This window comes from Thunnus albacares, chromosome 23, assembly GCF_914725855.1.
Source record: "Thunnus albacares chromosome 23, fThuAlb1.1, whole genome shotgun sequence".
In the NCBI taxonomy this organism is placed as follows: Eukaryota; Metazoa; Chordata; class Actinopteri; order Scombriformes; family Scombridae; genus Thunnus; species Thunnus albacares.
The window spans coordinates 20,713,891-20,727,947 of record NC_058128.1 but is presented as its reverse complement, the minus strand read 5'-3'; the positions used below and the strand labels follow the sequence as shown (position 1 = coordinate 20,727,947).

Genomic DNA, 14,057 nt, shown 5'->3' with positions numbered 1-14,057 from the left:
ACCGTGCATGCCATATACCACAGAACAAAGAATAAACAGGGCACCAGTTTATCGCCCCTTCCTAGTGTAGCTGTATGTCTCAAAAATGAAACAATTGATTTAAATGTTGCCTGTGTTTTATATTTGTTGTCTGTTGTTTGTTGTGCTGTGATGCATTAGTGAATGTCTTTAATGTTTTCTTCATTGAATGTGTGTGTGTGTGTGTCCGCATACGTGTATATGTGTCAAAGGTCGAGTTTGTAAAATGTGAAGAAAGTCTCTTTCTCATATGTCACAAAAACAAATGTTCTCTGGTGTTCATCTAATTCACTCATCCTCTGTGTTTTAACAGCATGCCTCTTGACAGAAACACGCTTCCCAAAAAGAGACTGAGGTACAACACATCTGCAGCCAGATCTCATTCTCAGCTGTTTTTCTTTTATTCATGCGCATCGATCATAATTATACATTTGCATGGAAATAATCGCTCAGAGTCTACCATGTTTTCTTTTCATGTTGGTGGATGTGTGGCATGGTGTGGCACCATCTGTAGATTACCAAATTTTGTGATTATCTTACGCAGCATTCAGTGCTCAGCTCCAAATTGTCGCTATCAGATGCAGACACCTTTGTTGTAAGACATATCAGATAAAGTTTGGTACCTTGTTTGTCCTTTTTGAACTGAGCTGTCTTCCCAAACCCCAATAAGTCACTTTTTTCAATTCTTTCCAGTTCTTTGTCAGTGTTTTTTTCCCTCAACCAAACTGCTGTTGCACAACAGTGAGGATCTGATTTTGTAGAGATCCTGAAGCCCAGATCAGATTCTTACTCTTCAGAGTCTCTTCATGAGACAAAGCATCAGAAGCAGTATGAATGCAGCCTCAGATGATCGGGCAGGAGTGTGTTTGTCTGTTTGCATGTCTGCCTCTCTGTGTGCATCCTCATCCGAATCTCATCTCATGCACCGTTAGTAAATGCGGCAATGACAGAGCAGTTCTTCTTCAGCTCCCTGAAATGACTGGGGGTGGGGGGTATTTTAAAAAATAGATATTTTGAATGTAGCTGGGGCTACTGGGAGAGAGACAGAAATACCATAACCCATTCATCACAGTGGCACAACCTCTGCAGGGAACAGCCTCTCTAGGCAATTATACAGTACTGCTGGTGAGAAGCTGAGAGGTTGGATGCTGGTTTCAAACCATTCTTTCATTTCATTGGCTTTTGGAGCTCAAGCTCTTTTCAGGCCTAAAAAGCACTTTACACTTCATGCCTGCTGGATGTGATGTTCAGTGAAATATGCAGTTTTTTACTGACCACAGATTTTATGCCCGTCTGATCACATCTCAAACCAGACAGCATTTCGTTTGCCTGATCTTTACATTTCCTACATGAGGAGCTTAGACTGATAATTACCCCCTCTAGTCATATAAATAAGCGTGCTGGTCCTGCTCATGTGCATTTTGTAAGCACTAAGTACACTGAGTCAAACACTGACCCTTGGATATTTCAGTTGTTCCCTTTCAACTCCAGTGAGAGGCAAATGCTGCTGTGTCACACCATTCAACACACTCTTTAGACACCCAATCCCTGGCGCAGAGAATATGAAGCCCAGGCATGGGGGACTAGAGCGAGGTCAGATGTGACAAGCGTAGTAATGGGGGCGTTGGAAGGAAGACGGTGCTGAAAAGGGATGAGTGCAAACTCAATTATCATCCTCAGAGGATTAAATATGGCCGATTGTCACGCATGCGATAAGGGGGCCTTCTGCTGCTGAGCCACTTTGGAGCTGGGAGGAGAAGAGATGAACGGCGGTGGCAGTGTGTTTGGAAGCTTTGAGCCTGAGCAGCGTGTGTGTGTGTGTGTGTGTGTGTGTATATGACTGAGTGTGTGTATGCATGTGAACGTCTGTGTGATGAGGCTGCATGTTTTTTTTTTTGTTTTTTTTGCCATCTGCTCAAATGCTTCTGCTGTGTAGCTCCACACTCATTTCATCACTACAGAAAGTCATTACCTGGATTCCCAAATATGTGTTGTTAAAATTGTTGCCTGTCAGAAAGCATCTTAGCATTGAGTTTACAGTGTCTCTGTGGGCTTCAGGTACCCTCCGTCCTCACGGCAGACATCCCATGAGGAAGGGAAGGAGTGGTTGAGGTCCCATTCAACAGGAGGGCTTCAGGACACCGGCAGCCAATCCCCGCTGTCTCCTCCAGGAGCCTCCTGCACCACCACGGGAAAATACCACTACTCCAACCTGTGTAAGTCTATACAACTCTAACTGAAGGAATGAATGCTACTTGTAGGATGGTTGAAATAATTCAGAATCAAGGGTCTCAATTTACGGGCACAAAACACCAACAAGGGCCCAGAATGTGTAGATACAGTCATCTAAAGCCAAATGGATTTGTGCAGTTTCTGTACAAAATAAAAAAATCAGTGCAAAATAACTCACTTATTTTGTAGTCTGTTTATATTTGTACAATTTGTGTGCATTAAAATTATTAAAATATTATTGTGTTTCTCTTTCATGATATATACTGTACATGCATATTACACTATTTTTACATTGTCATTCTTCATGATGCCACAATGACTTATTAGGAATAATATAACTGTCACATTTTTGTATGTGCCTAAAATGTGTATAAAAAAATGAAACAAGATATAACACACAGTGCACAAATGGACTTGAAAGTAATATGTATGATACTGTGCTGTATAATTTCATAAAACATTCTTTTATGTGGAAATAAAGAAATAACTTACTACATTTGCAACGTCATCATGATGCATTTTACACATGCATTAAAGCAAACTTTCTATGTAAATGTTACTGGATCAAAATATCAACACTGATCTTGATCACTGTGTCATTTTTTTTCCTCTGTGCAGTGAGCCCCACTAACATCAGCCAGTATAACCTGCCACCAGGCAGCAGCAGCATGAGCCGCTCCAACAGCATCCCTGCCCAGGACTCCTTTGACCTGTATGGAGAGGGTCACCCACTGGGTGGCAGTGCAACCTCCCTAGAGGATCGCCCACGGGCCATTAGCCGCTCCGGCTCCTTCAGGGACAGCACTGACGAAGGTAGGACACACTCACAAACCTGAGCTCTTTAACACACTCCTTCAATGAACTGTGTTCCAAAAATTATCCAACTTTTTTAAGCCATTAGAAATAATATAAGGGCCGCATTCACCAAAGCAATGTTCCATCAGTCATCAAGTTCTTTAATACCAGATTTAATGACCCCTCACTGTGTGTTCATGCTGGGAGCGACTTGGCTCTGTTCTGCTTTTTGTGTGGGTTTTGTATTGTATCCACATAGAGGTCAGCTTTTTAAAAGGCAAATCAAGTTTTTCACTGCCTTCTTATAGCTGTGCACAGCTTACATCATCTGTGTTAGCACTGCTAACAAGTGCTTTTAGGTAGCAGAGTAATGAAGAATAAATAGTAAAACAATTGAAATTAAGTTCAAAGATCAAATACATTACAAAATTATTATTGTATTGTATGTTCACATTAATTCTAACCTTATCTGTTGCTTTCCTGCCAGTTATTAATCACTCATTACTCTCTCTCTGTGCTTACAGTCCATGGCTCTTCACTGTCTCTGGTCTCCAGCACGTCTTCACTGTACTCTGCGGTAAGTAGCTGGCCAGTTTTTCCTCCTAAACTTACAGAAACAGTAGCATGTTGGTTGTTAGGGATAAATGGGAAAGCACCAGATATTTCTGTAATATTTACTCCTTTTCAGAATTAGAGTTATAGTCAATGTATAAATTTAAAACTAGTGCATCATGGTCCTTAAAGCTGCATAGCCTTATTTTGTTGTAGCATCCAACACCCCCAAATCCTCAAATATCCTCTCACATAGCACTCAGTTTTGAAACTGAGAGGACTGGGAGGAAATTTGAATATGAATATAAATATCAAATATTAGACACTATAACAGAAATCAGTATCTTTATAAACTTTATAAATTTCTTTCCCCTTCACTTTTGAGAGTTCCAGACTGATGAAGCAATCAAGTTGGCTTTCTAATCCTTTTTTCCAAATGTAATTAGATTTTTTTTATCATTTGAAAAAAACAAAACAGTGATTGCTGGTGCACATTTCTTTCCCAGTCGAAAACATTTCCATACTAAAGACAAACACTTTTAGGCTGATATCATCCTGATTTTTAAAGTTGGAAAACTCTTAAATTTAAAGCCTTCAGCTCTTCTCAGTGATGCAGTGTAGCATAAAATCTTACTTGAACACTGTCCTTCTTTTTCTGTCTTCTCCCTTCTGTTTTTGTAGGGACAAAAAATAACTTTCCATAGTTGCATGCTTCCAAAGTAACTTTGGCAGATAAGACTTTGGACAAGTGTTTGGTCTCTAATAGCACAGGCAGCGCTCCAGTCGTCACGTTCAGTGAGGCAGCAGATTAGTTTTAGGGAGGCGAATCGATTACTACCCACCTCCGCCTGTTTCCAATTGCACTTGCAGAGGAGAGGCCTGGATGAATGATGGAGATCATTTTGTTTGCAAAGTTTTCCTTCAGGTCAAAATAATTTGTTTGTTTCGTGGTTATCATAAACCATGTCCCATTAAGTTTCCTGTCTGATTTTATCCACTTCAATGCTAGTAATATTCTCTCTCACTTTAATCTCATTTTAATTAAAGTTTGGTTTGGCCATTTCATCATTTCTTTTAATCTTTGGCATTAGAATGCATCTCATGCTTGATATTCTAATTCAGTTTGTAAAAGTTACTTGACTAAACACAACACACACACACACAGCAGATGATTTAAATTTTTGCTAACTCTGTTTGCTTCTTCCTTACAGACTGAGGAGAAAGCGCACTCAGAGGTAAGGAGGGGAAACATCGAGTCCGTCTGTTTGTCTGCATGCATTTTTCTCTTTGGCGCCTCCATGCTTCACATTCATACAGTTACAGACGTTCACACCCTGAAGCAGTGCAGCCACAGCGCTGCACCGCTGGCCACTGAGCAGCTCTGCATGCGGGGGTTAAGTGCCTTGCTCATGGGCATCTCAAAGATAGCTTTTCACTTACTGGATATGTCTTTTGCTTAATGTGAGATTCAATCCAACAAACTCCTTGCATGTTTCATCGCTCTTTAGGAGACTGCTGGCTCTTTTTCTGAGTGTGTATGTTTGTGTGTCTTTCAGTCTTTTTGCACTGCATCTGTATTCAGAGACTGTGTGTCTGAGTCAATCAAAGCAAAACAGTGATATTTGTTCATCTCAATTTAAAGCCACTTGGACGCTTATAGATGATCCATTTGAACCAAAAAAACCACGTCCTATGATTAAGCAGTTTAACTCTATGTTGCATTGCTTTTTATTATGAAAAAGTCTTTTGCATTTATTTAATCTGGATCATAAACAACCACACATACTTATTGTGATACGTAACTTATATACTTTACTCATTACAAAAAAATCTCACTACACAAGTGTAATGCATGCCCTGCCTTTTGGCTCTTTTTGTTTGGCTTCATTCAACAATCCTGTTCAGTTTATCACTGATTCTTCTTTGATTTTCCAATTTTAAGTTTTGATTTTCTGATTTCTGTTCTAATCTTTCTTTTCTCTGTCCCTATTTTATTTGTGTTGTAAGCTCTAAAATATTCAAGTTTGGATCAAACAGTAGTGGCAAATACATTGTGATGTTTATTTTAACCCATGCCAGGTGGGTAGAGTCAAGGATTTTAGAGCTGCTAATTCAGTTCAAACTGACAATCATGGATTACAGTCACTGTGAAGTAAAACAAGTGACCCAATTCTGATCCTTTCATTCTCATAACTGACACACATTTGATGTTTACTACTTAGCATGCAAAAGCAAAAACCTCCACAGAGTGGCATTAAAAAAAAGTGCCCAATATGAACCATGTTGATATGTGCTGCAAATTCAGATTGTAAGGCAGGCGACCTACACATGTCTTGAATATGTCATCATCTAAATGAGACATTTGTTGTATTATTGGCACAACAGCAACTTGGCAAAGCGGCATTGGCATGGAGGATGAGATACAGCAATCACAAGAAAGCAAAACAAGTCTTGATGTTTGCTTTTGGAGAATTCTCACCTGAGTTCAAATTAAAACATCAAAGCTTTGTCAATATCTATGCAAATGTCTTGTCAACATCACTGTCAGTTCATCCTGGTATCAGATATGGATTATATCCAAAAGCAGACATGATCATCAGTCCAAGTCAGATATTAGTCAGATTTGGAACTAAGTATTAAGATATTCAGTGTGCACTTGTGTTGCAAAGTCTGGTAAACTTCCATATCTTTGCACAGTAAATCCTATCAGGTATTTGCAAATACTATATGACCTGTGTGATACTTACCTGTATATTTTGTTTTGTTGCTCAAAGTCTAACCATGAGAGAACCAGTGCTGTGGGTTGTGATAACCTCTGTCTCTCCAGCCACATCAGTAGATGCTGTTTGATGGAGGCATGCAACATAGTGTTAATTTTTACTCTTCTCTTTTCAATCAAGGGCCAAACAGTCCAAAATTCCACGGTAATCCCCCTCACTTTATGTTCACACTTCACCCCAGTCTTTTTTCACACAGTGCTACCATGTAACAGTGTGCACAGTTTTTTTACATCAAAGCTATCAAAATGGGAGTTGCAAGTTCAACGCCTCTTTGCAGTACAATCACTCTTATTTTGTTAATGGCTTTTTTAAGCGGGAGCATTATCCGTAAATTTACCTCTGTGCTTTCTTCCCAAACCAGCAAATCAGAAAGCTGCGTCGGGAGCTGGACGCCTCTCAGGAGAAGGTGGCGACCCTGACGTCTCAGCTGGCTGCCAATGTGAGTTTGTTTACTTCAAAAGACGCCGTCAAAACAGGCGGCTCATTTGCATGATAACCCGCTGTCAGAAAGCTTTTATAAGGAGCGTTTCCTATCGGAGCTCTGGAAGGAATATAAATCTTTAAGACACCCACTAATTCCTCTTCTCTGTGTTTGAAGCTGCTGTGCGTGTATTTAGGCTTTTGCTTGTTTGATTTTTTATGGTGCGTGTTTGCGTGCGTGTTTGAGTGCTTGTCCTCAGATGGGATGTTTTCTCGCGTGTGTTTGTGTGTCTGCCGTACAGGAAGGATTGTCTCTTTGCTTTTGTCTCAGCCGGTGGGGTTTCAACAAGAACAGGAGCCTCTCCCGAATTCAACCAAGCAGAGAGAATCAAATAGAGATAGACGCACGAGGAAAGAGAGCAGGGAGATGAGGATGAGTGAATCTAGACTCAAGCGCGTCATGCGTGGGTGAAACGTGGAGAGATACAGAGACCTCCAACCCCCCAGAGGAAGCTGTCTTTGTGCTGAGATGCAGATAGATCGACAAACTCCAGCGTCTGACTCGGCTCAGCCCCCCTCAACCCTCAATGCCAAGCGCCTGATCAAGCGTGGAGGCAGACAGGGTCTCCGCTTCGGTCCGACGCTTTGATCACAAAGTTGTGCGGAGCTGAAACTGAAGGCTAAACTACTAGCAAACTTGACGAATGGAAGAGGAGGAGATGACTTTATAGATGAGTTAGGGACAGTCAAACCACTTTCATTTTATGTTTTGGTTGTACAAAGAGAGCTTCATTTAAACTGTGTACAGCCTTGCATTTACAGAATAGTCTCAAAGGAATCAGCCACAATTAGATATATCTATGAGGTCTGTCATGTCTCCTGCGTGTTCTCCATGGTTATGGTTTGGATGCTGTTGCTGTGTCAGAACACTAAAACATAACCTATGGACATGAAATCACACTAACTACAGTATGTTGGGTCTGGCATCCATTGGAACTGGAAAAGTACAGCAAATAACAGAATAGAAAATCTCAGAAAAACAAAGTACATTTGCAGCAATGTTGAGGTGATTTAGGGTGGATTTTACTTTTAATTTAGAAGTGCACAAGTGTGTGTTTGTGGTACAGAGGCTGCCAGTGTAGCTGGCCATGACTCAAACCTTAGACACTCAGCTTTGGCTGTACTTCACAGTGAGGTACAGTTACAGGCTTTATGATGTGTAACCACCCCAGGACACTGGCAATGAAGCCACTTAAGAGCCTTGAACCAAAGATGAGTCACTGTCATTGGTGTCATGTCTGTAATTATTCAAATTAATGCACAAACTTTGACCATTGTGCAGCTTTTAGTATGAAGTCAATATTTGGAGTGAGTGTCTCTCAGCACACCCACCTCTGATTGACTTGAGTTTTTCAAGAACACAGAGAATCCTTGCATTTTCTTCACAGTTCACTTTTGTTGAAGTAAAGTAAAAACCTGCTGATGCAGCATCCTCATGGGCAGGATTTGATGCTAGCTGCTTTCGAAAGCTACTGGCAGGATTGTTATCATCACGCAACAAGCAGCTGACAGGGAAAGTCAACAGAAACGAGAAAGAGACGCTGTGACACTGCAACAACTGGACAAAGAAAAAACATTCAAGAGCAGTATAGATAGATGAGAAAATGCATCTCTTTTACATTTGTGACATATGTTTTACATCTAATGTTGCCATAGCTTAACCCAAGACACAATCTGAGACTTTAGTGTCTCGCCATATCTGTAGTTGATATTTCCTGACCCTCAACATGGTCACTGAACATCAAAACAGCAATGGAAAAGGCTACCAGTCTTATGTCTTACTGTGCCAAGCCATATGCAAACACTTGTACAACAGAAACCCATATGTCCTTTTCAACTCCCACTCTACTGTCTGAGCCTTCCTTGGGATTTGAATCTCTGGCCGTGTTGTACTGGGGCTGCATCACACTCTGTCTACATGACAGCGTGGTGGGCTGTTGGTGCTGTAAGCTATCTTATCCTCCCAGTGGGGAGTGTGACTCTATGGAAATGTCAGCCTCAGCAGCCCCTCACATGTTCTCCACCCACAGTCTAAAACCAGACGCTCGCTGCGCCATGCACAAGACCTGTCAGAGACATCACTTCATCATCTCCACTCCTGCACAAACCCACACATGTGCAGATGCAAATTTATAGTCAGAGACACTTAAACATGTAAGCACATAATGTAACAAATACTTTCATAGCACATGTAAATACTTCTCGCACACCTACAGGTTGTGATGTGCAAATCAACGCTGCATGTTGTTACCAATGAGTGAAAACTGGAATTTTCAAAATGTCAGCTTCTTGGTAGAAAGACAGCGCTGACTTGTCTTTAAGGTTACTTTGAAACAGCATTTTGAGGACATCTTGCTTCCTTAATGATGTTATGTAACACTAATTTCTTCTTTAATAGATATATGTTATGGTTCATATAATAAAAGGTAATTTCTATTTGGTTGTGACTTAAACTTTGACATTATCCTGGATGTTTAGAAAAGATCCAAAGCATCCACATGTTGAAGAATTTTCTCAATTTACAAAAAAACAATATAATCCTTAACCCACGAGAATCACCAAAATTGGAGCTGTAATGATGACAAAAAGTATATTTAGGAAAAACACTTGCTCAACAGTCATATTAACCTCCAGTGACTGGTTGCATTTCCGTTTCATCTCCTGTCATCTCATGAGAGAGCCACAGAGGAAATGTGCAGTGATTGAGGTCATCTGATCTTGATCTCCCCTCTTTCACTGTGCCACTGCATACATAATTATTATTATCTTTATCTGGGTTTGTTTTGTTCAGGAAATTGAATTTGGGTCTTTATGGGTGTGTCGTTACCCTCGGTCACTATGCGTGCTCTCGTAGAAATGACTCCCACATTATAAACATATTTGCTGCTGCATTGTCATGTTGGATTAAGTACACTCCATGGGCGTCATTTTAATTAACAGCACATTTGTTTTAGGTTTTATTTGATCAAAATAGAGCAGAATTAGTAAAACCAACATCCTGTTGAAAGGATTAAGATCAACAAATGCTGCCAAGCTGGTGATGTATTGTACCACTCAGTATGTTTTCAGCCTGTGAAGGGGATAAGTTGTTCTGTCTTGGCTGACGTTAAATTAAATTGGGTTTAAGAGTTCATACAGGCACCCCTCCTCCCCTCTCAGTCTCCTTCCTCTTTCTACTCACCCTTCACTTTGCCAACCTGACCTTGTCGCCTTTCCTTTTCTCCCTCCCCTGCTGAGCCCCTCCCTCTCACTTTTGGTCGTTTTCTTCATTATCATCCCCTTCCCTTCCTACTTTCGTCCCCTCCCCTTCTTGCGGTAGAGTTAAAAGAATTCAGCCCAGTAGTAGGTCTGGCTCCGTACAGTAGTCGTGACGGTGCGTCGCCTGTCTTCCCCCCCGACACACATCGCCCTTGAGATGTCGTCTACGTCTTTAGCGGTAGCGTCGGGCAGCATAAACACAGACAGCTTCTCCTCGTCCAGTTCACTGGTTTGGCCTACCGTCAACCTCTACCCCAGACACCAGGATCAGGACGATGGTCTGAAAAATGGGGGTTCAGGGGCCAATCGTGGCCACCGGGGCCGGGTCCCGGGAGCAAGACAGATGGTTCAGCCATGGGACGTGTTAGAGTCTGATGAGCGCCTCCTTCAGGGCGGACAGGTGGGCAGGGGGTGTTGAGTTGGAACTCACAGGTGGAGTTGGAAAGAGATGGTGGAGTTGGAGAGATGAGTTGGAACAGTTGGCATTTCTAAAGGTCAAGACCTTTGCTGATTCAGCCAGAGACACAGAGGAGGAGAGGCAGCACGGGGTGCTACTGTGTGTGTGTATGTGTGCATGTGTGTGTGGGTGTGTGTGAGTTTATTTCTAGATTTGTGAGGCTCAGGTTTCCTTACAAGCATAGCCAGATGAAGAATATGCTCATTTTGTCTTTGCTTTTTTACAGCTAGATTGCTCATTTTGGGAACAAATACTTGAATTAGATTCAGTAAGTCTTCAGAAATATAATCATACATGATGATGTATGTGTGTGTGTATGTGTGTGTGTGTGTGTGCGCATGTGTCTGATCTGTCTGGGCATGCTGCCCACCTCTCTGTGATCCACCAGGCCTGACAGGTGTCTCAGGGTCTCTAGCTTAGGATGGGAGGATAAGCTGGCAGTGCACACACACACACACACACACACACATACACAGATTTTACAGACTCACACACAGTCATGAACATGAGGCTTCAGCAGACATCCGGACATAAACATACATACAAAAAAACACATGCACAGATATATCCAGAGACACACACATACACAAACCACAGGTTCAGCAGAGCAGATGGCGTGACGTCGCTAAACATTTGCCATCCTTCAGCGTGTCGCCACTGTATCTTCAAGTGACAGATGAAGTCAGGGAGGGCAGCCCTCTCTGATCTGTGATATCCACAGCTTTCTCTCGGCTGTCCGTGCGTTTATATGTGTCATTTGTATTTTTCCAAAGGATAATCACATTTTCCGTAGATGGACAGGACAGATGACAGGACTTGGTGGTATTTAACTTTTGGAGCATGCTCAAATGCATAGTGGATGCAACAGTAAAGTCATACAAAATGCTCCTCACAAAGCAGAATTGCTCTGAAGATACTTGGTGTAAAGTTTCCCTTGAAATCTGGGACCGACTAAAAGTGAAGGGCAACGTTATCCGAGTATTGTTCAGTCCTTCATCCTCTTTGGCTCAAGCGAAAACTCATTTCAAAGCTATCACCGACCTGTGTGGGCTCTTTCTTCAAAACTTTTAACATGAATATTGACTCGTACATAATTTGTGTTGGACCTTATTTTTCTGTGGAAAGTCCAAATCAACCTTGTGGTCACTTTTATGTTTAAGCTTTCATATTCCAAAGAGAATAAAGCATAGTAATTTACATCCTATAGTATACTCTTGTTTACCTGAACAAAAACCAAATGAAAAGTTATAATAGACTTTTGCAAACACTGAACTTTGTATTTGTGTGTCTTTCTGTGTCTGCAGTCTCACCTGGTGGCGGCTTTCGAGAAGAGCCTGAGTAACATGACCTGCCGCCTGCAGAGCCTCACCATGACTGCTGAACAAAAGGTACAAGAGCTTAGTCCTGAATTTGAAATATACTGTATGTGAACTCCATGGCAAAGGGATTACAGGGAGGAGAAATGATTAGAGACAGGCAGTGGTTTGACATTGAAATAGTGCAGTGGAAAGTAACAATGTGGAGGTCGACAGGTGTGAATTAATGGATATTTTTATCTTTTAAGCTTCACTTCCTGACTCATGTGAAAGGTTTCTTACTGAAGTTTTCATTTTCATTGGAGCTTTTTCTTATTAAAGTTTCAGTTATTGTCTGAATATTTCTCTCACTTCACTCCTAACCTTAACCAAAGATGGTTGACTTGCTTAAATTGCAAACCTTTTTTGCATTACAGGCAGATATAAGTGTACAGACCTGCACAGACATGCAAAGGTTCAGCACAGTCAGTGAACTTATGGCCCAACAATCCATTTAAAAGTAGTGCATCCTTCAAAAAAAACTCCATCATTTATCTGCTTCCAGGTCTATTTCTCTCTCTGTTTTCCTACAAGTCAACTTCTTTAGCGATTTCAGAAGCTCGAATGACACCAAAACACTGATCACACAGCAGCAGCAATATGTTCAAAGATATATCCCTAACACAAATTATGAATGCTTCCCTCTGTTCAAACATCCACACACACTCAGAGGGCTGACGAGCCCTGGCAGCTTTTTAATCCTCTATAAATTAAAGCAGACTGGGATCTGGTGGGATGTCTTTGTCAAACAAGGCCATCCCAACTTTTAATTAAAGCAGAAATCCTATCTGCAGCCCTCAGTGGGTTTTCGGGAAAGGCAAAATAGGAGACTCCCTCTATCTGATTGTGTTGGTTCAACAGAGAGTAGAGCTTTTTTTTATTCTAAGCAGGTGGTGTTGGGGTCGAGGCAAATCCACTGTGAGACTCTTATCTTCTGTAAAATGCCCTCCCCCACTTTTTGCCTCTCATTCCCTTCCACTGAAAGCCACATGAAATTTGTAACAAAGCTTGTGTGTTGTTGTGTTGTTGTTTTTGGTGTGTCATCCTTACTTAAAAAAAAACTCTCTCTCTCTCTCTCAGGAGTCTGAGTTGGCTGAGCTGAGAGAGACAATAGAGACGCTGAAGACCCAGAACACCGATGCCCAGACGGCCATCCAGGTGGCGCTCAACGGCCCGGACCACCTACACAAAGGTAATGAAGAAACCAGCAGGAGCACTGGACCAAACTTCTCACAAATAATCTGACATTTTGAGGTGGCTTTTACCCAAAATACCTCACTGCGCCATGACTGGAGCCTGATTTGCCCCAGAGGGAATTGAAGCCCTAATGGTGGAAGTGTTTGTGCTGTATAGGTCAGTCTTGGAAAGCCTTGACTAGTCATGAAAGCAACCTGAATCAGAAATGACCTTTTTCAATCCAACCTCCTCATAGCTGCTTATTCAGGCCGAGCTGAGTAGCATAGCTGAATATTAAAGAAAAAATCATACCAACCAACAAATTGGTACGCTGATCAGCACTGTAGGTACTATATACAGGTAGTCTCTCATCTTTTCAGTGCACTAAGGAGGACTTTGTCTGTTATTTCCAGACCTGCGGATTAGACGACAGCACTCATCTGAGAGTATGTCTAGTATCAACAGCGCGGCCAGTCACTCCAGCATGGGCAGCCTGGGCAAGGACACAGAAGACAAGAAGAAGAAGAAGAAGAGTTGGGTAGGTGGAAAAAACAGACACCCAGGCATCACTGTGAGACTAAAACTGGAAAGCGATGTTAAGTCTAAAAAAACAATATACAACACATCTGGTCAACTTAATATAGTAGAAGAACATATGCAAGGCTCAACTTCATGCTCACTTTCATACTCAAGATTCACATCTTACTGTACATCTCAGACATGACCTGCTCAACTAGTATTTGCTCCTCTATACGAAATGCCAGAAAGTATAAAAGGCTATCAGGATTGAATTGGATTTCAAGGTACCTCAAGGTGACGCAACACAAGTGTCTTCACCTCCAGCACATTCATTCAGCTGCATAAGACATCAGAAGCTTAAGGTTTTTGCATTGATTTATCTAATCATTGTTTAAGAGGTGCATTTGGCAGTGAAAGACTCCTAATTCATAAACA

General features: G+C 41.6%; 1 protein-coding gene across 13 annotated transcripts in view; it reads left to right on the top strand.

The window, feature by feature from the left end:
* Positions 1-14,057, top strand: part of nav3 (neuron navigator 3) — a 420,345-nt gene that overhangs the window by 388,456 nt on the left and 17,832 nt on the right. For 9 of the 13 annotated variants that reach the window (XM_044342743.1, XM_044342742.1, XM_044342741.1 and 6 more), the window contains 10 exons: positions 332-373; positions 2,077-2,234; positions 2,869-3,063; positions 3,570-3,622; positions 4,809-4,832; positions 6,498-6,521; positions 6,739-6,816; positions 11,877-11,960; positions 13,008-13,119; positions 13,517-13,641. In XM_044342743.1, the coding sequence (XP_044198678.1) occupies positions 332-373; positions 2,077-2,234; positions 2,869-3,063; positions 3,570-3,622; positions 4,809-4,832; positions 6,498-6,521; positions 6,739-6,816; positions 11,877-11,960; positions 13,008-13,119; positions 13,517-13,641 (895 nt within the window). The remainder of the gene's footprint in view (positions 1-331; positions 374-2,076; positions 2,235-2,868; positions 3,064-3,569; positions 3,623-4,808; positions 4,833-6,497; positions 6,522-6,738; positions 6,817-11,876; positions 11,961-13,007; positions 13,120-13,516; positions 13,642-14,057) is intronic. The other 4 variants (XM_044342737.1, XM_044342735.1, XM_044342736.1 and 1 more) reach the window with 3 other exon arrangements.